This window comes from Macaca mulatta, chromosome 14, assembly GCF_049350105.2.
Source record: "Macaca mulatta isolate MMU2019108-1 chromosome 14, T2T-MMU8v2.0, whole genome shotgun sequence".
NCBI lineage: Eukaryota > Metazoa > Chordata > Mammalia > Primates > Cercopithecidae > Macaca > Macaca mulatta.
Window position 1 is genome coordinate 58,530,714 of NC_133419.1, and position 24,918 is coordinate 58,555,631.

The 24,918-nt window shown below is 37.3% G+C and overlaps 1 protein-coding gene across 1 annotated transcript in view; it reads right to left on the reverse strand.

Moving 5' to 3' along the window:
* Positions 1–3,067: 3,067 nt before the first annotated feature.
* Positions 3,068–24,918, reverse strand: part of NLRP14 (NLR family pyrin domain containing 14) — a 36,184-nt gene continuing 14,333 nt past the window's right edge. The window contains exons 6-11 of the mRNA XM_028833744.2: positions 16,813–16,983; positions 16,217–16,387; positions 14,585–14,755; positions 11,951–12,121; positions 4,116–4,286; positions 3,068–3,399 (exon numbers count right to left, since the gene is read on the reverse strand). Coding sequence (XP_028689577.2) covers positions 3,264–3,399; positions 4,116–4,286; positions 11,951–12,121; positions 14,585–14,755; positions 16,217–16,387; positions 16,813–16,983 — 991 coding nt within the window. The 3' untranslated portion in view covers positions 3,068–3,263. The remainder of the gene's footprint in view (positions 3,400–4,115; positions 4,287–11,950; positions 12,122–14,584; positions 14,756–16,216; positions 16,388–16,812; positions 16,984–24,918) is intronic.

The window sequence follows — 24,918 nt, forward strand, 5'->3', positions numbered from 1 at the left end:
GGTTTCAGAAATATAAGAATTTTCCTTTTTCTGACAGTCTGGTAGAAATTATCTTAAGAAACATTTACTTTTGTTGAATTTTTCTTTGGGCAGCTTGGAAATCCTGTTGTCTGTGAAGGATGAGATGGTGACTGGCCCAAGGCTATCACGTGAAAGAAGTCGCCACTTTGGTATATACTTTCTTTTCTGTGTTTGTTATAATAGCGCCGGTTAGCTTTCTCTAACTAGCAAGACTGTCCTCACTGGGAATCAATCTCAGTGAAGCCACCTCTCTATGTATCACCTATGCCAAATGTCAGCAGCAGTATTACTATTCTGTGTGGATAAAAGCCCCAGTAACATTACTTGCAAATTTTTACGAAAACCATTTGCCCCCTCTGACTGCCAAGGTCTGTTCTCCAGTCCTCCACATTGACCCACGGGATATTATACAGTGTGATTTCCTGGCCCCTTTCAAGGCACACAGGTTCCAAAACGTTGGGAATATTTGAAGCAATAAGTGTTTTTGTATGCTAATGAGATGGCTGGTAGCTGGAGGCTCCTGGATAGTCTCAGGATGGGGGCTGGTTGCTAGGAGAACCAACTATGTGATTAAAGGGTTGGAACTTTCAGCACTCCCCATACCAGCCTCCAAAGAAGCAAGGGGGTGCTGAAGGTTGAGTTTATGACAATGGCCACTGACTTAATCAATCATGCCTACCTAATGAAGCTTCCACTAAAAGATGGGATTCAGAGAGCTCCCTGGTTGCTAAACACATCCATGTGCTGAGAAGGTGGCACAAGCCAAATGCACAGGGATAGAACCTTCCAAACCTCGCCCTATGTGTCTCTTTCATATGGCTGTTCATTTGTATCATTTGAAATATTCTCTTATAATAAATGGGTAAACATAAGTAAAGTATTTCCCTGAGTTTTGTGAGCCATCCTAGCAAATTATGGAACCTAGGGAAAAGAGAGTTGTGGGAACCCTGACTTATGGCCAGTTTGTCAGAAGTACAGGTCACAACCTGGAACTTGCAATTGGTACTTCAAATAGGGCAGAGTCTTGTGGGACTGAGATCTTCACCTGTGGGACATGATGCTACCTCCAGGATGATAATGTCAGAATGGAATTGAATTATAGGACACCCAGCTGGTTTTGGAAAATTGCTTGGTGTGGTATAAACCCACATATTTTGGTGACCAGAACTGTGCAGGAATTGACAGTGTTATCAAAGAAAAAGTGTTGGTTTTTGCCTTACAATAAGCTAAGAGGCTTTATTTTCTCCCACACACAAGGAGAAAAACATTAAGTTTGTGGTGAACTAAGGAAGGCCACAAATTATTTGACACTACTCCCATCAACAATTGTTTGCCCTAGAATCTGAGCTGGCCTGTACTATTTTCACCAATAGAGGATTATGGAAGTGACTTCATGCCAGTTCTGGGCCTAGCTTTTAAAATAACTGACAGCTTCCTCTTGGCCCTTTGAAATCCTGAATCCCTACCCTGCGGAAACCACATGGAGAGGTCCTAAGACTAGAGGCAATGCTAGAGTAAGTAGACAGATATGAGAGCAGGGTAGGAGAGAGGCCCCCCAGGAATGCCAAGCAATGGTTGAGCCATAGTCAAGCAATCATAAACCTTTTCCTCTGAGATAATGAACAGGACAAGGGAGGGCCCCCAGAAATGTCTGGCTCTCATCAGGTGAAGGACAGGTGAGCATAAAACTATCCCTCTGAGACAATAAGTGGCCACAACTGCCACCAGAAGGGAAAGGAGTCCTCCAACAGATAGAAAACACCTGGAGCCAGCGAACCACAATCCCTGATAAAGTATCAAGTGTGTGCAAAGGGGAGCAAGATGGTGGACTTTGACCTGTATATGACCTTCCTGTATATGACCAGTAAGGAAAAGTCGTCCCAAAGGAGCATGCATACAACTTCAGTAAACACGCTGTGCACGGGACCCCTCACAAGTGCTGGCAGGCCACTGCACACGGGTAATCAAGCAACAACCTGCCCAAGGGAAGGATCAGCAGGGGAGAAGAGCCTGGAAGACGAGTCAATGTATAAAGTCTCAAACCAAGGATCAAGAGAGGCACTTGAATCTCTCAAGTGGCCTGCTTGATTTCTTTAAAGTGTACTTTGCTTTTTTTAAATAAACTTTGCCTCTGCTTTAAACCTACTTCTGCCTCTCAGTTGAATTGTTTCCTCTGAGGGGGCAAAGACCAAAACTGCTGAGAATCACTAGTCTTCTGGCTGATAACAGGAAGAGGGGTCTGGCTCAACCCAGCCTTTCAGCCCTCCCTGCCAAGGCAGCAGACGTATAAAAGTTATCTGGGACCTCCAGAGCAATCGGGTTGCCAGGTGAATACCACCAAGGGACCCCAAGTGATACCTTATGGAGTATAAGAAATGCTCAGCTGGGCCCTTTCTGAATTCCAATCCAAGTTATGAGATTTAATAAAATCATTATTGTTTTAAGCCACCAAGTTTTGGGATAGTTTGTTATACAACCAATAAATAACCAGAACAGTCTTTCACACACACAAAAATTTTATTGTGTCATGTTTTTGCCAAATGAAAGACTCTCTTTCTAGCTCTAGCCCAAATAACCTTATAATCCCTTAAAGGAAATTAATCCTCCTTATCTTTACAATAAGCTATAGAAAGTGTTCATTGTAGAAGTAGACTCCTATTTCTATTGAAATTAGTGATTCTCAACTATTAGTATACTTAATAATTTGCCTGGGAAATTATCAAAATGCTGGTTTCCAAGGACCCTTACCCAGACATTCTGATTTGGTAAGTCTAGTGTGGGGTTCAGGAATCTCCATTTTAAGACAGATACCCAAGTGATCTTGACACTGGTGATCCCAAGAACACACATGGAGACACATTTTAATAAAAGGTGCCAGAGACAGTGAGGCTGTGAGCTAAGCCATGTCAGTGGAAGTAAGGAAAAAACAAGGCACTTTAACTGATCTTCCCTGTCCGTGTCCTCCAGCCTCATATCCAGGATTCCCTTATCCGCATTCTTAAGCTCTGTATCCAATTAAAAACATACTTTTCAGAGAGTTTTATGCTTTTTATTTTATTTTAGCCTCTCAACCACTGTGTGAAGTAGAACAGATATTTTACAGAGAAGTGGGTATCTGACAGCTGCCAAGTGCACAATTTCTGGGCATAGAGTATCTGAAGTTAAGCACCCAAGTCTGGGTATGTATCTATGTATGTATGTATTTATATTTATATTTTTAAAGGAATGTCAGTTTCTTCAAATCAGAAACACCGCCACCAAGACCCATTTTCTTCATTATGATAGTTACAATCTGGCTTAATGATTAAGTGTGGATTGCTAACTCCCACAGCTTCCAGCAGCTTCTGGGCTTCCTCATCAAATGCCTCTTTGCACAACCTGAGAAAACAAGGGAACATCTCTTTTCCTGTATTCAATTTCCCTACAGCCCTCCACTTTCTCTGTAAAGGATTTATTTCAAGAGAAAAAAAAACTGTTCTGTTAAAATAGAGAGAGAATATTATAACATGGGTGAGGAGTGGGGAAGGGAACTGAGAGATATAGTGAGGGAGATACAGCAGTTGAAGGAAAATAGAAGAAATTAACAGAAGAGAAAGAGAAACCAATTAAAATTAAAAAGGATCCTCCAAGAGCCTTTTGCTATCCAAGCAAAATTAATACTACTACTGATAATAATGAAAACAACTAACACATTTATTGTTTATTGTTATGCTAGGCACCATTCTAAGTACTTGGTCTATATTGACTCAGATGCTCATAATAACCTTACAGGTAGATTTTATCATTTCACCCATTTTACTGATAAGCAAATCAAAACAAAGAGCAATGGGGGACTAGCTTTAATTAAACATTTAGTAAGTGGTAGGGACAGAATTCAAACTCATCTAGGCTGGTTTCAGGGTGCTCAATATTCAACTACTGTGCTATATTATATCTCTCAAAATTCAGTGTTCTATGAGAGAAAAACAAATAAGTGTCTAGAAAATACCCAAGGATACATAATTAGGTTGATTCTGAGGCCTGTAGTAAATGAGTGGCTCCCCAAATCCTTCATTACAGGAAATGCTCCCCCTGAGAAACTAATGGAGACTTACCCTAGAACTTGTAGTTTACACTTAGGAGACTTCAGGACTTTATATAACTTCATAATTCCTTCATACCCTAAGGTATTCTGTGTCAGATTCATTTTTATCAGTCTTTGGTTGCAGATAAGAGCAGAGGAGAGATCTTGACAGCAGAGAGATGTCAAACCACAGTATTCCAACCTGTAGAGAAGAGAGACAAAAGACAAAAATGAATTTATTCGATGACACAACAAAGCCCACAAGAGATCTGTGAACTCAGAATGGAGGATAATTCCAGAAACTTTAAAAAATGAGCACAGTATAAATTCAAGGACTATAAGCACCTATAATATTCATTATTACCAGATATTTCCAGGCTGAACTTATCCCTTCCAAAATCATGAATTACAAATTCGTAATTATTAAGGAATAAATAAAACATACACTCATGTTACAAAATACTATGAAGCAGTTGAATCCTTGAACATCACTAAAAATACATCACTATAACTAGATATAGGAATTTTGGTAGTGAGTGTTTAAAAAGCAAGGAATAGGCCAGGCATGGTGGCTCATGCCTGTAATCCCAGCATTTTGGGAGGCTGAGGCGGGCAGATCACCTGGGGTCAGGAGTTCGACAAGGCCAACATGGTGAAACCTCGTCTCTACTAAAGATACAAAAATTAGCTGGGGGTGGTGGTATGAACTTGTAATCCCAGCTGCTTGGGAAGCTGAGGGAGGAGAGTCGCTTGAACCCAGGAGGTGGAGGTTGCAGTGAGCTGAGATCGTACCACTGCACTCCAGCCTGAGCTACAGAATGAGACTCAGTATCAAAAAAATAAAATAAAATAAAATAAGCAAGAAACATAATAAGGTCTCTAGCATCATGCCATTGATGCAAATAAAAATGCAATTCTATGGCATATTTTGAATACATTAGGTCAGCTGCCTATAGGTGGGAAAGAAAATGGCTAATTGAGATAAATTAACCAACCCACCCATCTGTCAGTCAAGGGCCTCTGCACAAGCCGATAATAGTATATACATGAACTGAGGAAGCATGTCAAACTCAACCTTCTGCATCTAACATTCTCCTAAACAATTTGAATCTAATTTTTACCTTATGTTTACCTGGCCATTGAACAACTGAGTGCCTATACAGATGCTGAGCATATGAAACTTTTTTTTGTTAAGTGATCACATTTATGTGATGAAGAGATGGTCCCACTAATTATGAGACAGGGTATGTAAATATCACACAAAATCTTTCTTAGTGGAAAAAGCATCATAAAACATAAAGTGTTATCATGAATTCATCAGGAAATATAATCATTTTATATTTTCAGTCACAAATTACAGTCTCAAAATATAGAAGACAGAAACGAACAGAACTGCAAAGTGAAAGACTCAAATCTAGAATTTTAATGAAAATTTTAACATTTTTCACAGTAACTGAGTTATCTGGGAAAAAAGGTGACTAAAATTTAGATAGTTTAAACAGAATTAATAATCTTAATCCACTGATACAGAATACTGCAACTGCCTGGGCACAGTAGCTGGCACCTGTAATCCCAGCACTTTGGGAGGCCAAGGAAACAGAGTAGCTTGAGGCCAGAAATTCAAGACCAGCTTGGGTAACAGAGTAAGACCTCATCACTCCGTCCCCGCCCCCTGCCCCCAGCCCAAAAAAGAAAAAAAAAAAAGCCAGACATGACAGAAAAACCCCTTGTACTTAGAAAAACTAAAAACTAAATTAGAAATAACAATTTTTCATGTTCTTAAGTATGTTTAAAAAGTCATGTAGCAAATGACAACAAACTTCAAAGAACTGTACTCATGCACAGTATGTTCTCAGAAAACAATTCTACAGACTGAATATAAAAAGAAAAGCCTCGTATTTGAAAATTAAGGAGTATGTTTAAAAATAACCTGTTAGCTGAAGAAAAAAGTTCTAGGTAAGTTTACAAATGTTGTGGACTCAAAAATAACAAAAATACTGCATACAATATCAAAATTTTATGATTAAGTTAATGCAGTCATTTGAAGGGAAGTTGTAACCTTAAATATCTTTGTTGGAGAAGAAGAAAGGGACTATGTATGTCTAAGCATCCAACTCGAGAATTTAGCAAATGGTAAAACAAACCCAACAAAAGTACAAGAAAAAATAAGATAAAAACAGAAATTAATGAAACAGAATGCAGATGTACAACAGAGTGGATCAACGTTGTGTTCTTTGAATACAAAAATAAAGAAAGGGTCAAATTCAATATCAGAAATGAGAAAAAACATATCACTATAGATGATTAAGAAGTTAAGCAAATAATAAAATATTAGATGCTTGCCAATAAGTTTTAAAATTTAGATGAAATAGATAAAATCAACAGTATATACTTAACAAAAGTACTCTATGAGAAAGAGAAAACCTAATTATTTAAAAAATTGAATCAGAAGTCAAAAATTTTACACACAAAGAAACTCCAGGTTAGACAGCTTTACCAGAAATTTTTACAAAATTCAAGGAAGAAGTAATTCCAATCTTACAAAAATTCTCTCAGGAAACTAAAAGAGAAGGAACACTCCTGAACTCATGAAAATACGGTAATTTTGATGCAAAAACTTGATGAAGACTGCAAAAGAAATTATAACCTATGTCCATTATGAACAAAATTGTTAAATGCTGTCACTAATATTGACATTAATAAAGTAAATTACACAATGTACATAGGAGATATGTCCAAGTTGGTTTGATTCCAAAAATGCAAAGTTCATATAATGCATACATCAATGTGATTCATCACATTTGACAAAATTCTTCAGGGCTAAGCAACTTTAGCAAAGTCTCAGGATACAAAATCAATGTGCAAAAATCACAAGCATTCCTATACACCAATAACAGAGAGCCAAATCATGAGTGATCTCCCATTCACAATTGCTACAAAGAGAATAAAATATCTAGGAATACAACTTACAAGGGATGTGAAGGACCTCTTCAAGGAGAACTACAAACCACTGCTCAAGGAAATAACAGAGGACACAAACAAATGGAAAAACATTCCATGCTTATGGATAGGAAGAAAGAATATCATGAAAATGGCCACACTGCTCAAATTTATGGATTCAGTGCTATCCCCATCAAGTTACCATTGACTTTCTTCACAGAATTAGAAAAAACTACTTTAAATTTCATGTGGAACCAAAAAAGAGCCCGTATAGTCAAGACGATCTTAAGCAAAAAGAACAAAGCTGGAGCCATCATGCTACCTGACTTCAAACTATACTACAAGGCTACAGTAACCAAAACAGCAAGGTACTGGTACCAAAACAGATATATAGACCAATGGAACAGAACAGAGGCCTCAGAAATATCACCACACACGTACAACTATCCGATCTTTGACAAACCTGACAAAAACAAGCAATGGGGAAAGGATTCCCTATTAAATAAATGGTGTTGGGAAAACAGGCTCTGGACCCCTTCCTTACACATTATACAAAAATTAACTCAAGATGGATTAAAGACTTAAACGTAAAACCTAAAACCATGAAAACCCTACAAGAAAATCTAGGCAATCCATTCAGGACATAGGCATGGACAAAGACTTCAGGACTAAAACACAAAAAGCAATGGCAACAAAAGCCAAAATTGACAAATGGGATCTAATTAAACTAAAGAACTTCTGTACAGCAAAAGAAACTGTCATCAGAGTGAACAGGCAACCTGCATAACGGGAGAAAGTTTTTGCAATCTATCCATCTGACAAAGGGCTAATATTCAAAATCTACAAGGAATTTAAACAAATTGACAAGAAAAAAAAATCCCATAAAAAAGTGGGCAAAGGATATGAACAGATATTTCTTAAAAGAAGACATTTATGTGACCAACAAACACATGAAAAATAGCTCATTGTCACTGGCCATTAGGGAAATGCAAATCAAAGCCACAGTGAGATACCATCTCATGTCAGTTAGAATGGTGATCATTAAAAAGTCAGGAAACAACAGATGTTTGAGAGGATGTGGAGAAACAGGAACACTTTTACACTGTTGGTGAGAGTGTAAATTTGTTCAACCACTGTGGAAGACAGTGTAGCGATTCCTCAAGCATCTAGAACCAGAAATAACATTTGATCCAGCAATCCCATTACTGGGTATACACCCAAAGGATTAGAAATCATTCTACTGTAAAGACACATGCACACATACGTTTATTGCAGCACTATTCACAATATCCAAAACTTGGAGCCAACTCAAATGTCCATCAGTGATAGACTGGATAAAGGAAATGTGGCACATATACACCATAGAATACTATGCAGCCATAGAAAAGGATGAGTTAATGTCCTTTGCAGGGACATGGATGAAGCTGGAAACCATCATTCTCAGCAAACTAACACAGGAACAGAAAATCCAACATCCCATCTTCTCACTTGTAGGTGGGAGTTCAACAATGAGACCACACGGACACACGGAGGGGAACATCACACAACAGGGCCTGTTGGGGGATGAGAGGCTAGGGGAGGGATAACATTAGGAGAAATACCTAATATAGATGATGGGTTGATGGGTGTAGCAAACCACCATGGCACGTGTATACCTATGTAACAAACCTGCACATTCTGCACATGTATCCCAGAACTTAAAGTATAATTTAAAAAAAGAAAAAGAATATTCCTAGCAAACTAGGTGTAGAAGGCAATTTCCTTAAATTGATAAATTGGTGAACCACTGAAATTGTGCTTTAAACATTGGGAACAACATATGATAGTTCATTATCCCCAGACATGTTAACATTATATCACATATATTAACAGTTACTAAGGCATATAAAAAACGAAAAAAAAAGAATGTAAGAACAGAAAAGGAAAAAATAACTATATTGTATTATTCCTAAATGATGTGATTGTATACCTAGAAAATACAAAAGTATCTACAAATTAGCAACTAGAATAAGCAAGAGAATGTGGCAGGCTATTGGATAAGAAACCAACTTTTTAAAAAATCCTATGTTTCTATGTATAAACACAATGAAAAAAATAACTAAAACAATCATTTACAACAGCATGAAATACAAGCACTTTGGAATAAAGTTAACCAGCAACAAAATACAAGACCACTCAAGAAAAAATTACTAAGCTTTATTACAGACCTAAATAAATGAGATATGTCTTTTTGGTGTATCAGGAGACTCACTGATAGAATAAATGCAATTTGATTCAAGACACCAACATATAGGTAGGTTGGGGGGCAGTGCATATGTATGTAACTTGATAAGTTGATATTTCCAATTTATTTGCCAATGTAAAGGGGAAGGAGAGCCAAAATTCTCTTTAGGAAGATGGGAATACTTGCTGTAGTAGGTACCAGGGCTTATTATAGAGCTATATTAATTAAGACAGCATTGTTAGAACTGGGAATTACAAACAGGTCAGTGGAAGAGAAAACAGAACCCAGGAACAGATCCATGCACCAATGAAAATGTGGTTTATAACAAAGATGTCCCTACCAAGCAGAGGGGAGAAAAATTTCAATACCTTTTGCTGGAAAAAAAAATGAGTATATAGGAAAATTATAAAATAGAACGTTACATCTACCTATATTTTTAAAAGGTAGATTAGAGGCTCCAAAGCTTCATAATTTGCCTTTGATATTTCAGAGATAATATAGAATTAGAATATAATGTATAAGATATAATGGGTTTCTGTAAATATTGTAAAGATGTTTTTCTCTCCCATTTGTATGATTCCTCCAGACCGAAGGTCTCCATGCAAGTAAAGGATAATTGGAGAACAGATGAAGTTCTAGCCACTAGGACGGGACAAACTGATTTCATCGGTGTAGGGGAAGAGCAGCAACAATATTTGGAATGGAACACCTTAGAACCTGGAGGTGTGGCGATTGAGGAGAACAATTCATGCTCTATTTTTTCACCTAGATCCAAAACTTCAGCCTGGCAAAATAATTATGTGGTCCATGGAGTCTATGCAGCAACTGCAGCTAACAGACTGACCCACAACCTGGTTTGTTATGCCTGTCTATACACTACGAAAACAGAAAATCTAATATAGACATAGCAGGTCCTGAACTACTTTGCTGTGCCTGATGCCATCAATAGCAGCCTCCCAATATGGAGCCTTATCATATGTATACAAATACAATCACTAGCACAACCTTGTTTCAATTCAATACAAATCTGCAAGCTTCTCTTATTGCCAGAACAGCCTTGGAATATACCATGTATGAGAATGAGACAGCTACAACTACCAGTGAGACTGCTCACCTGGCTTAATCAAACTAGTGCAATGGCTAACCAAATAAAATATAACAGCAAATCGAAAATTAGAGTGACCTCTACTTTCAGTTACGTGTTTGCTTGTGGGGAAGAGCGGACTGCTAACTGTCTCTTTACTGGGGAGGAGGACTGCTTTTGGCCAATCTTTATTTATTTATTGCCAGTGACATCAAAGAATGGTAGGTCATTTTCGACTCCCTTGTATGAGTTCTAATGCATAAAAGACCTAGTAGTCCTTCCTGGAACTTACTCAGTTGACTGAGTCAGACCCCTGTGGGAATGTTTGAAATCAATACTACACATTGGCCTCATCCCATGCTTGGAGTTTTGTTATTAGTGGCCTTAATTAAATGGTAGATGAGATTAATTGAACAGATTTGGTCCCAATCTCTGTTAATCAGAGTGGCCAGTGGAGTAGCATATTCATGTGAAAATTCACCAGAAGCCAAGATTTTACTGTGTAGAAACAAGGGGTAGACATTTTGGGGAGATATTCTTCCATAGGTCTTTCTCTCCCCTACATGTTTGCTAACAAAAATGGAAGGCCCTGACAACTGTTTACCTCGGCCATTTTCCAGGGTTGTGTTTGTAATGAGCAACCTTGAGGGACAAAGAGCAGGCTTATTACTGCCTCCTGTAAAATCCTGGGTCTCTCAATCTCCATCTGGACCCTCTTCCATCTGGACCCTCTTCATCAGCCCTGTGAGACTTGGGAGACAAAAGGAACTGACACAAACATGCTAATACTCATGCTTTGCTCTGCTACAAGCAATAAAGTCCTTTGTCTCTGATAAGAGTCTTGTGAGTTTGGTTTTGTTTTTTGGCCAGCATCCATGAAACAGTAACAGGTGAATTTATTAGGTTGTAAGTAGGATAAAATTAAATCTCAGACCTAACAGTTACATCATCATCATTGCTATTATAAAAATATATAGTCAATGAAAACATAAAAGCTTCATTTTCTTGGAAGAGTCAGGGGAGATATCTCTGGAAGACTGTTAAATTTCTAAAGGATGACATATGTCATTATGTCTGAGCTTCCCACACACAGAGCACAATTCTTGACCCTGAGGTCAATAATTCATGTTGTATAAGTGAAAATGTACTAGCCAGTATCAGTTCAAAATTAAACAAAAATCTAAATACAGAATTGAACATAAGAAATGTCCACAACACAGAATGTGATTTTATTAGATTACAAGCTCTTTAAGAACATAGCATTTTACAGATAGAAGATAATTAGTAAAAATCTTCAATTTAATAAAAAATTAATTCAAAGACAAGTGGACTATCTGACGAATGATAGAACATGGAAGACCCAAACCAGGTACCACTTGGGTACTAAGCATCTGTCCAAAGTACTAAAGGGGACACAAAGAAATGTGAAATATGGCTTCTATAGTAAAGAACATGCAGTACATTGATCCACTTATTTGAAATTTAGATTCTTTGTTCTGAGAGTAACTTACCTTCTAGCCCCATTTAGTTTGTATTCTCTCTCCATACACTAATTATCTTCTAGCTATACTAGCTACCAAATAGGCATCATTTTCTTAAAGGAAAACTATGAACTCACCCGAGCCTCTGAATGTTACAGTTTGGATATCTCAAAGCGTCACATAGAATTTTCACTCCATCATCCTGCAAATTGTTGTTCCCAAGGTCCAGGCTCCTCAGGTTTGGGTTGTATACAATAACAGAAGCGAGATCCAGACAACATGCATTAGTGAGAACACAGCCCATCAATCTGTAAGAATTACAATAGGAAAAGTGAATCCTTCCGTTGTGAGGCTTAATAAGTTTCCTCCCAGGAGATACACCCAGGTATTTGAACCTCTTTTCTATCTACAATCCAGGACATACATGGGAGAGTCTAATTTATTAGTAAAAACAGATGGGATTTCTTAATGAGCAGAAGAAACCAGCAGGTAAAACTGTTGTCTTCCACAAACAGGTTGTTATCTACAGAGCTTTAAAAATCAAGGGTATAAACATTTATTTTTACCAATAGTTAAAAAAAAATAAATATAAGCCTTCCCAAGGAACCAATAGATCTCTGTGCTTTCAGTTTTTAATATATCTTTAAGTGAAAAAAGTTTCCTGGAATCCATCTCAAAGTATTATCTTCAAAGAAGAAAGCTACATATAAAAAGATATTTATTCCAGGTCCTTTGCGTGGTATTCAAGAGCACTCACAATCTGACCTCAAGCTTTCTCTTTCCATACTTTGTCCCCACAGTATTTTCTAACCACGCACATGAATTTTTCTCCAACTAAACCATATTTGTTGTTGTTTCTCTTCTATTCTCTCTCCTTTCCTTCTGTTTAGCATATCCCCACATAACAGAATCTTCGTCATTTTTCTAGCCTAAAGTAACTCTGTCTCCACTGAGAAGTCCCAACCTTAATCCCTGAGACTGTTGTCATATCCTTATAACAATGTATGGAATATATTGTAATTTGCTTTATATTTATTTCCCTGTAATCAGCATTTTATGTTATTTGGGGACAAAAGCATCACCTCAGTGACTTTTAGTTTCCTTAGCATCTAGTTCATATTGGTTGAAAATATTGGTTAAGAGAATTGACATGGTCTGCATAGAGGCTTTGGAAGGTAACTAAGCAAGTACAGCATTGTTTACAGCATTGCTAAGGAGAGAAAGTTGGCTAGCAAAGACCTTGAGTATATAGGTCACTTAGAAATTGTATCTCTGTAGTTAAATGAAGACATTGGATTTCACAACATCCATTAAGTAAATCTTTGTCTTCCAGTTGAATAATGATGAACGAAATTCCAGAGAATCAGAGAATCACAAAATAACCCATATCATCTACACTTTCCTAAAGTAAGTAAAGGTATTGATTGGACCCTATGGTGTAATTGCCTTTGTGTTTAGAGTTGTCACATTAAACTATTAAACTCATTTGGAAGTTTAGTTATCATGAGTCAGTCTGGTCAAGACAAATACTTCTTGGTCTACCAAAGAGCTTGACTTTACAGATCTGAAAAACTATGCTGGGGTTAGACCCTTAATGACTCACAAAAGTTACTGGTCACTTGGGAGGCCCTGGTAGAAAAGGGAGCTGAGATTGCTAAGTGATGCCTCTTTCTTGATTCATGCCGGCCAAAGTATTTATGCAATGAAATACAAAATACCATACAGTCATTAAAATAATCAAGAAGATAATTTGAAATAAGTATTTAAATGTATTTCTTCTTTATTCTCAGCATGCACACCTTGATAAATGTATTTCTGAAATACTGTCAAGTGAAAAGGAAACCCCAAATCATATCCATACAGCAATCAAAATTATGTATACACATGCAATTCATATGTATGTATACCTGCTCACAGACTGAGAAAATATAATATTAATGAAAATAGTTGGAGTTTAAAAATGTGTAGGACATTGTTAAAAATCCCCTTTCCATTTATTTGCAAGTTTACTTAATTATAACCTGAGTTTAAATATAAATCTAAAAGAAAAACTAGTAGATCACAATTTCAACTTCATGGATAAAAGTAGAGGACACACAGTAGATTCACTGGGGCACAACCAAGGAAAGAATAAAATGGCTACTGTTCAGCAGTGGAATGTAGGATGTTGTAAAAATCCCCTTCCCAATTTCTTTGGAAGTTGACCTAATTATAAACCTGAGTTTAAATATAAATCTAAGAGAAAAACTAGTAGAGAACAATTTCAGCTCTGGATTAAAAGTAAAGGACACACAGTAGATTCACTAGGGCACAACCAAGGAAAGAATAAAATGGCTGCTGTTCAGCAGTGGAATGTAGGATGTTGTAAAAATCCCCTTCCCAATTTATTTGGAAGTCGACCTAATTATAAACCTGAGTTTAAACATAAATCTAAGAGAAAAACTAGTAGAGAACAATTTCAGCTTCTGGATTAAAAGTAGAAGACACACAGTAGATTCACTGGGGCACAACCAAGGAAAGAATAAAATGGCCACTGTTCAGCCTGATGCCTCTGGTCCTTATTACCTGAGGAAAGTTTATTAGAATTACTATGGTAATTATTTTTACAAATCTGATGAGCAGATTTCCCCAGCTTGTCTCAGGCAGAAGAGAGAGGGAAAATCAGCTGTATATTCTTTTCTCTGACAGATACTCGGTTCTCAGCCTTTCTTTCAGTATCTCCCAGACACTGTTGTTGAAACTACACAAAAGGAAAGCAACAGAAAACCTACTCCAAGTCCTGAAGATTACAGCTTGGATGCCGAAAGACATCACACAGAAGCTTCATTCCATTGTCTTGTAGCCAGTTTGATCCTAGATCCAGATGCGTCAGGCTCTTGTTGTGTAGAAGGGAAGTTGACAGATATTCACTGCTAAGTGAAGTGAAATGGCAATGCCTCAGCCTACAGGAAGGACAATGTGAAGAAAGATGGAATTACTGCAGTACTGTCCAGAGATTTCTCTCTTTGAAAAGATTTCATGATTTGATCCCTTATCTATTTGTCAACATTCCATTTCAGATGAAACACCCTCACTGTCAGCCTGTCTCACTTGGGAAACAGATTTACATCAAATTGGGCTACAAACTAGACTCGTATTCTTCAGCATTTTTCTTACAATAAATCAAATGCTAATCTCATTACATTACACATATACATAGTACTCTACTGCAGAAGTATCTCCATGGACTAGAAGAACAGACAGATGGAGTAGAATAAGAGTAGTCATAATAAGGTAAGTACTCTTTGTACGTAATAGAAGCGGCATTTTCAAACAGCAAGGAAAATCCGTATTATGCCATTATTGCTTTTGTGCAATAGATCTGATATATGGGGAAAAATAAGTTTAAGCCTTATAACAAAATAAATCTGGAATAATTTAACATGTAAATGTTAAAAGTAAACCATAAAGAGTATGAGACGATATATGTGTATTTTTTTAAAAAAAAGAAATGTACTTCCAATTACGACAAAACTTCTTGAAGTCGTGAGGCAGAATTTGACATCACAAAAAATTTTAAACTTATCTAATCTAAAAATGACCATAAAGTTAGAAATAAAGCAACATGCTGAGAAAATTGTTTGCAATATATATAAAATAATATTGTATATGTGATATTAATAACTATAATATATAACATATATAATAGAAAACATCAGGAATAAACAGCCTATGAAGAGGAAATTCCTAAATATAAAAGATCAAAACAACTTGAAAAGATGCTCAACATTTAAATTACTTTAAAAGTTACTTTTCAACTTTTTAATTAATATAGGTCAAAAAGATTATAGATGTCCAATGAGGGTGTTAAAGTGCAGGTCCCTAGACTGCTGCTGGAAATATAAACAATCTATCTGGAAGGCAACTTAACCATATTTGATCAAATTAAAACCTTGGCTTATTAATTCAATGTTTAGAAAATTATCTAACAAAAATGAACAGAATAATCACAATGTGATTCAGACATACAACAGAGTGCTATATTTCTGTTCTGAGCTCAGATTCTAGAGTAGGATAGGTGGTAGGCTTTAGTTCTGAATTCATCATTTTCTTGTGAGATATTAAACAAGGTGTATTATCTTCCTAAGGCTCACATTCCTCATCTGTAGAGGGAGGCCCCTCAAAATAGGGTGGCCAATTTGACAGCATTAGATACTATTTTGCACAATAAGCATGTTTAACACAAGATCCAGGGTAGAGTTAGGACACAATAAATGTCAATTATTAATATCATTTTCACCTTCTTCTTCATTAAGGGTAACAGGGAAAAAGCAAGGAACAGAATGTGCTCATAACATTTTACTATTTTAAACATATTTCAAAATGTACAATATATATTAAGGATAAAACTTGAAGACACTTACACAAGGCTCTGCAGAGTACACTGTGCATGTTGCAGGGCATCACTCATAAGCTTTACTCCACCATCTCCTAAGACATTGTCTGCCAAGCACAAATGTGTCAGTCTTTTATTGCTGATGAGAGCCAAAGAAAGATCCTCACAGGCAGCCTCTGTGAGACCACAGCTTTCTAAGCTGAAAAAGAAACAGAGATGAGAAGGGATCCGTCAATTCCCAAAGCTCATGCTTCTCTTCTCCTTCACAGGGAAATCAGTGGTGCTTGTAACCCTCATATCTTGACTATAAAATTAACCTCAACAAACCTATTTAAATTATGAATTCCATTGCAGCTGTTTGCAGGATATAAAACATGGAAGGGGAGAGGGGAAGCTTAGAAAAGAATGAAAGTAAAGAGCTCAATCAGAAAAAAAGATAGGTCTAAAAGTGAAGTAAAAGAGAGGGAAGTAGAAGAAGAGAAGGGGGATACATGTAGAGCTTATTCAGGATTGACAAATGAGTCAGTTAGTGTCAAGACCCAAGCAGTTCCCCCATCAGATCATAATTAAGCTACACAGAACCAAGCAAAATGACTCTACAGAAAACAAAACAGAAACACTCACGACAGTCTCTCTAGATAACACTTTGGATGTCTTAAGGCCTCACACAAAAGCTGTACTCCATCGTCCAACAGATTATTGGTTGACAGATTCAGAAATATCAGGCTCTGGCTTCTGATGAGAACATTAAATATACTTAGACAACAAAATACAGTTAGGTTGCAGGATTCCAACCTGGAAAACAACACAGAAAGACAAGAATGACCATCCTTAGAGAAGTAGTACAACCAACACCCACCGAGCCCAAAGGTAGGAAGTTTCCTAATCTTTGGGATCTTACCTGAAAATCCAACTTCTCTACATGGAAAAAAGTTGTTTAACTAAAGCATAAGGCTCTGACAGAGTTAAGGAGGGAAGGGAAAGAGATTGTTTATCACATTCCCACCCCCTTAATTCCCTATAAAAATATATTTGAGAGCATTCAAAAATATCTTTAAATGATAATAGTTTTTAGTCTGGGAGGAATTTCCTCTAACTACAACTTGGAAGATATGGCTTGAAGGATGAGTGTATTCTTCTATACTCTGACTTCTGAAACAGAACAGAAATAGATAGGAAGTTGGGAGCAAAAGCTGTGTCTCCCGTGAGCTCATTTATCCATGAGCCCATGTTTTCTGAGGAATCCAGTCCTTAAGAGTGAAAAACAATACGTAAATCATAAATAAAACAAAACTATTTCTAAAGATTAAGAGAAACAGAAAAAGCACATGTAGAGAGACTCATATTTAGAGACAGCTTGTGCCTTGTACATGGTTGGGAGTAATACTAACCCATTGTAATGAGTCAGGCAGCAGCAGCAGCATTTCTGATATTTGGAATTTCTCTGGGTATTCCCTTTAATCAAGGACTTACCAACTTGAGTCACTCAAGAATTGTTTCTTTTCATCAAAATCAGGATATATAGAGGAAGGAACAGGAGAAGCTTCCTCCTAAGCCCAGAATTAGATCTTAATGGATGACCTAGAACATAGCCTAAGGCTGAAAAAGCTCAGCTTGCTCAAAAACCACAATTACTTTTGCACCAACCCATAACTAATAATCACCTTAAGTTAAAAACAGGCAATAGTACTTGGAAGTTTCTGGACATAAATGTACAGAAAGAAAAATGAAAGAAAATATATACCACTTATGAAGCAAAAATGGTACCGAAAACATTTTTAAAAGTTTCTAGACACGGAGTAAGATGGCCAAATAGGAACAGCTCCAGTCTCCAACTCCCAGCGCGAGTGACACACAACACAGGTGATTTCTGCATTTTCAACTGAGGTACTGGGTTCATCTCACTAGGGAGTGCAGGACAGTCCATGCTGGTCAGCTGCTGCAGCCTGACCAGCCAGAGCTGAAGCAGGGCGAGGCATCGCCTCACCTGGGAAGCGCCAGGGGGAAGGGAATCCCTTTTCCTAGCCAGGGGAACTGAGACACACAACACCTGGAAAATCGGGTAACTCCCACCCCAATTCTGTGCTCTACCAAGGATCTTAGCAAACGGACACACCAGGAGATTATATCCCACACCTGGCCAAGAGGGTCCCACCCCCACGGAGCCTCCCTCATTGCTAGCACAGCAGTCTGCCATCTAACTGCAAGGCAGCAGCGAGGCTGGGGGAGGGGCGCCCGCCATTGCTGAGGCTTAAGTAGATAAAGCCACTGGGAAGCTCGAACTGGGTGGAGCTCACAGCAGCTCAAGGAGTCCTGCCTGTCTCTGTAGACTCCACCTCTGGGGACAGGGCACAGCTAAACAACAACAACAACAACAAAAAAGCAGCTGAAACCTCTGCAGACACAAACGACTCTGTCTGACAGCTTTGAAGAGAGCAGTGGATCTCCCAACATGGAGGTTGAGTTCTGAGAATGGACAGACTGCCTGCTTAAGTGGGTCCATGACCCCTGAGTAGCCTAACTGGGAGACATCCCCCACTGGGGCAGACCGACACCCCACACCTCACATGGTGGAGTACACCCCTGAGAGGAAACTTCCAAAGCAAGAATCAGACAGGTACACTCGCTGTTCAGCAATATTCTATCTTCTGCAGCCTCTGCTGCTGATACCCAGGCAAACAGGGTCTGGAGTGGACCTCAAGAAATCTCCAACAGACCTACAGCTGAGGGTCCTGACTGTTAGAGGGAAAACTAACAAACAGGAAGGACACCCACACCAAAACCCCATCAGTATGTCACCAACATCAAAGACCAGAGGCAGATAAAACCACAAAGATGGGGAAAAAGCAGGGCAGAAAACCTGGAAATTCAAAAAATAAGAGCGCATTTCCCCCTGCAAAGGAACGCAGCTCATCGCCAGCAATGGATCAAAGCTGGACGGAGAATGACTTTGACGAGGTGAGAGAAGAAGCCTCCAGTCCATCAAACTTCTCAGAGCTAAAGGAGGAATTATGTACCCAGCGCAAAGAAACTAAAAATCTTGAAAAAAGAGTGGAAGAATTGATAACTAGAATAATTAATGCAGAGAAGGCCATAAACGAACTGACAGAGATGAAAACCATGACACGAGAAATACGTGACAAATGCACAAGCTTCAGTAACCGACTCGATCAACTGGAAGAAAGAGGATCGGCGATTGAATATCATTCTTATACACCAGTAACAGACAAACAGAGAGCCAAATCATGAATGAACTTCCATTCACAATTGCTTCAAAGAGAATAAAATACCTAGGAATCCAACTTACAAGGGATGTAAAGGACCTCTTCAAGGAGAACTACAAACCACTGCTCAGTGAAATAAAAGAAGACACAAACAAATGGAAGAACATACCATGCTCATGGATAGGAAGAATTAATATCGTGAAAATGGCCATACTGCCCAAGGTAATTTATAGATTCAGTGCCATCCCCATCAAGCTACCAATGAGGTTCTTCACAGAATTGGAAAAAACTGCTTTAAAGTTCATATGGAACCAAAAAAGAGCCCGCATTGCCAAGACAATCCTAAGTCAAAAGAATAAAGCTGGAGGCATCATGCTGCCTGACTTCATACTATACTACAAGGCTACAGTAACCAAAACAGCATGGTACTGGTACCAAAACACAGATATAGACCAATGGAACAGAACAGAGTCCTCAGAAATAATACCACACATCTACAGCCACCTGATCTTTGACAAACCTCAGAAAAACAAGAAATGGGGAAAGGATTCTCTATTTAATAAATGGTGTTGGGAAAATTGGCTAGCCATAAGTAGAAAGCTGAAACTGGATCCTTTCCTTACTCCTTATACGAAAATTAATTCAAGATGGATTAGAGACTTAAATGTTAGACCTAATACCATATAAACCCTAGAAGAAAACCTAGGTAATACCATTCAGGACATAGGCGTGGGCAAGGACTTCATGTCTAAAACACCAAAAGCAACGGCAACAAAAGCCAAAATTGACAAATGGGATCTAATTAAACTAAACAGCTTCTCCACAGCAAAAGAAACTACCATCAGAGTGAACAGGCAACCTACAGAATGGGAGAAAATTTTTGCAATCTACTCATCTGACAAAGGGCTAATATCCAGAACCTACAAAGAACTCAAATTTACAAGAAAAAAACAAACAACCCTATTCAAAAAGTAGGCAAAGGATATGAACAGACACTTCTCAAAAGAAGACATTCACACAGCCAACAGACACATGAAAAAATGCTCATCATCACTTGCCATCAGAGAAATGCAAATCAAAACCACAATGAGATACCATCTCACACCAGTTAGAATGGCAATCATTAAAAAGTCAGGAAGCAACAGGTGCTGGAGAGGATGTGGAGAAATAGGAACACTTTTACACTGTTGGTGGGATTGTAAACTAGTTCAACCATTATGGAAAACAGTATGGTGATTCCTCAAGGATCTAGAACTAGAAGTACCATATGACCCAGCCATCCCATTATATACCCAAAGGATTATAAATCATGCTGCTATAAAGACACATGCACACGTATGTTTATTGTGGCACTATTCACAATAGCAAAGACTTGGAATCAACCCAAATGTCCATCAGTGACAGACTGGATGAAGAAAATGTGGCACATATACACCATGGAATACTATGCAGCCATCAAAAAGGATGAGTTTGTGTCCTTTGTAGGGACATGGATGCAGCTGGAAATCATCATTCTCAGCAAACTATCGCAAGAACAGAAAACCAAACACCGCATGTTCTCACTCATAGGTGGGAACTGAACAATGAGGTCACTTGGACTCGGGAAGGGGAACATCATACACCGGGGCCTATCATGGGGAGGGGGGAGAGGGGAGGTATTGCATTGGGAGTTATACCTGATGTAAATGACGAGTTGATGGGTGCTGATGAGTTGATGGGTGCAGCACGCCTACATGGCACAAGTATACATATGTAACAAACCTGCACGTTATGCACATGTACCCTAGAACTTAAAGTATAATAATAAAAAACAAAACAAAACAAAAAGTTTCTAACTGTAGATACAATTATTAAATAGTTGGTAGTTCATTTTCTGTTATCCTTCCCATGTTATGAGTTTCTTGAGGTTTTTTTTTTTTTTTTGTATTAGTGGTAATAGAATTTCAGCTATGGGACTGCCTAACTCTTTATGTATGAAATATTAGCCTCATTAAAACAAAATGTGCCCTGTTTCCCCTGCAGCTGCAAAGAAAAGCAGAGAGTATTATAAATCAGAAAATCTTTTATAAGGATAATTTTGTTTTATTGTAATAATGAAATCTTATAAGAGACCTGGACTTTAGAAATTATTGCTATGCCTTGTGAAAACAACCCTTACCTACTATTAAGTCTGTACTTTTTATCATTTGTCTTACTTTGTGTCACTGGTGTAATATTCACATTGATATTTCTGAATTCCTAAATTTTACAAATATTGAAAAGATTTTTTCAAATCAGAAAAAAATCATTAACATTCTCCTCTCACATGTATAAAGTAATAAAAAATATAACCCTTTCCTAATTTTCTAGAGTTTGGAGGTTTTTTTCTCACCTGTATTAATATGTAACATCAATCACCAGTGATTCAATCAAAAGGGAAGCCAAAAGCTGAGGATTATGGCTCCAAACTGACCCCTAAATATAAGCCAGCAAAATGGGAGACAAATTAGTTTATCACTTATATTTAGGTCCTTCTTAGGAGCCTGCACAACTTCCTCTTAATAGTGCTACCAAAATGACACCCTTGGCTAAAAATTTCCAAAGCCCAAAGCTCCTTAAAAGTAAGCAAGTTATGAATGTTTTTGTTGTCCTTATTGCTTGCTGTCTGTAGCACTGACCGGCTGTTATTGGGTATAGGTCCATAAGATGGTACGGATGCTGTCGACTTAGAGAACCCATGTTCCATCTACCTGGAATATGCTCTTAGTTTGAGAGTTGGCCAGGGTAGGATTTTAAATGATGCAAGACACTGGAGCTTTCTTTATGAGTTGAGCCCTGTTGGAGTAAGTTCTCCTGTCCTGCTAGCAAACAAGAATCAGAAAACTGCCATTACCTGAAAAAGGGGCCATTCCTCAGTAAAGAGGAACTGCTACTCCTGAAGATGAACTCCCAGGAACTCAGAGAAGCCATGTAAATGTATTTTTCCCTTCTGAAAATGTTTGCTGTGTAATTTCCAGGTTTCTCAAGAACTTCATAATTTATTTTTGTTTTTTGAGTATGAGATTATTTTTCTGATATGTATTAGAAATTAAGAGATAACAGGAGAGTTATTGCTGAAGCTATATGGTTTCAGGACCTGTTTGTTTCTAAGGATCAATATAAATGTACTGCAGGTGACAGAGGAATGATATTTCCAAGAGAAGGACCATTTCCACTAACAGGATAGGCTTCATGTGCCTATTCTAAATCAAGGTGAATCATTAGATAAACTGATTGGCTCTGTAATTTGAGATTTTGATTTTACCACAATGAGAAATAAAAATACAACATGCAGAGATAAACCTACACATCTACAGTGGAGTCGTTTTTGACAAAGGTGCCAAGAACATACATGGCAGAAAGGACAGTCTCTTTAGTAAATGGTGCTGGGAAAACTGGATATTCATATGTAAAAGAAGGACACTAGACTTCTATCAACATATACAAAAATCAAACCAAAATAGATTAAAGACTTCAATCTAAGACTTCAAACTATTTAACTATTAAAATAAAACATAGGGGAAATGCTCCAGGACATTGGATTGGTCAATGATTTCTTGAGTAATACCCCACAAGCATAGGCAACCAAAGCAAAAATGGACAAATGGGATAATATCAGGTTAAAAAGCTTCTGCACAGCAAAAGAAACAACCAACAAAGTGAACGGACAACCCACAAAATGGAAGAAAATATGTGCAAACTACCCATTTGACAAAGGGTTAATAATGAGAATATATTATACAAGGAGCTCAAACAACACTACAGGAAAAAAATCTAATTATCCAATTAAAAATGCGCAAAAGATCTGAATCGACATTTCTCAAAAGAAGACATACAAATGGCATCTGCGAAGGTGCTCACCATCATTAATCATCAGAGAAATGTAAATCAAAACTACAAGAAATTACTTCACTCCAGTAAAAATGACCTATCCAAAAGTCAGTCAATAACAAATACTGGTGAGGTTGTGGAGAAAAGGGAACCCTCTTACACTGTTAGTAGCAGTGCAAATTGACACAGCTATTAAGGAGAACAATTTGGAGGTTCCTCAAAAAAAAAAAAAAAAAAAAAAAAAAAAAAAAAACAAAAAAAAAAAACTAGAGCTACCGTATGATCCAACAATTCCACTGTGGAGTATATACCCAAAAGAAAGAAAATCAGTGTATTGAAGAGATATCTGCACTCCCACGTTTACTGCAGCACTATTCACAATAGCCAAGATTTGGAAGCAACCTAAATGTCCATCAAAAGGTGAATGGATAAAGCAAATGTGGTACATATACACAATGGAGTACTATTCAGCCATAAAAAAGAATGAGATACTGTCATTTGCAACAACATGGATAGAACTGAAGATCATTATATTAAGCAAAATAAGCCAGGCACAGAAAGACAAACTTTCCATGTTCTTATTTGTGAGAGTGAAAAATGAAAATAATTGAACTCATGGAGACAGAGAGTAGAATGGTGGTTATTAGAGGCTAGGAAGGGTAGTGGGGGAAAGAGGGGAAGAGGGGATGGTTAATGGGTACAAAAAATAGTTAGAAATAATGAATAAGACTGAGTATTTGCTAGGACAACAGGGTGACTATAGTAAAAAATAATTGTACATTTTAAAATAACTAAAAGAGTATACTTGGATTATTTAATACAAAGGATAAATGCTTGAGGTGATAGATACCCCATTTACCTTGATGTGATTATTATGCATTGCATGCTTGTATCAAAATATTGCATGTGACCCATAAGTATACACACCTACTATGTATCTACAAAAATTGAAAATACAAAAGTGAAAGTAAAAAAATGCAAAATCCTCTCAGAAATAAATACAAATGATAGCTTTTGAGATCACAAAATGTTCTACATTTCTTTAATGAGAAATCTAAATTAAAGCATTTCCTAAGTATCCTACAATTCTCCTGTAGACATATTACTTACACTTATATTTTAAAGTGTATATATATAGCTATATATATATAGCTATAACTATAGATATAGATATAGATATGAGTTAAATGAGTTAAATAAATGACCAGCATCTTATAAACCAGAAGCTTATAAATCTGGGAATCAGCCAAGATTATAAATATTTTATACTATCTGGGTCAAGTGGTCAAGTTTTGAGGTATCGCATTGTTTGGCTATATTGTTAGTTATCAACAGTGGTTATATTATTCCTAATATTAACTTAAATACAGTTTCCAAACTTACTGATTTTGAAATGTTGAAGTAATATAGTATTTTAAAGATTAGTTCACAGTTTATCTAAATGTTTCTAGAGAGGTTTAATTTCAAAGTGGGAAAATAAATTACTGTCTTACCACACAATTTGTTCTTCATATTAAAATAAAGACAGCAAAAATCAATATATTGCCTTATAATCCATATTATTTCTGTTCAAAATGTTATGATCTCAACCTTTAAAGGATATTTCACTTAAACTTTATTTGGTATGATTATGAAGCTGTGTATACTATATATATCA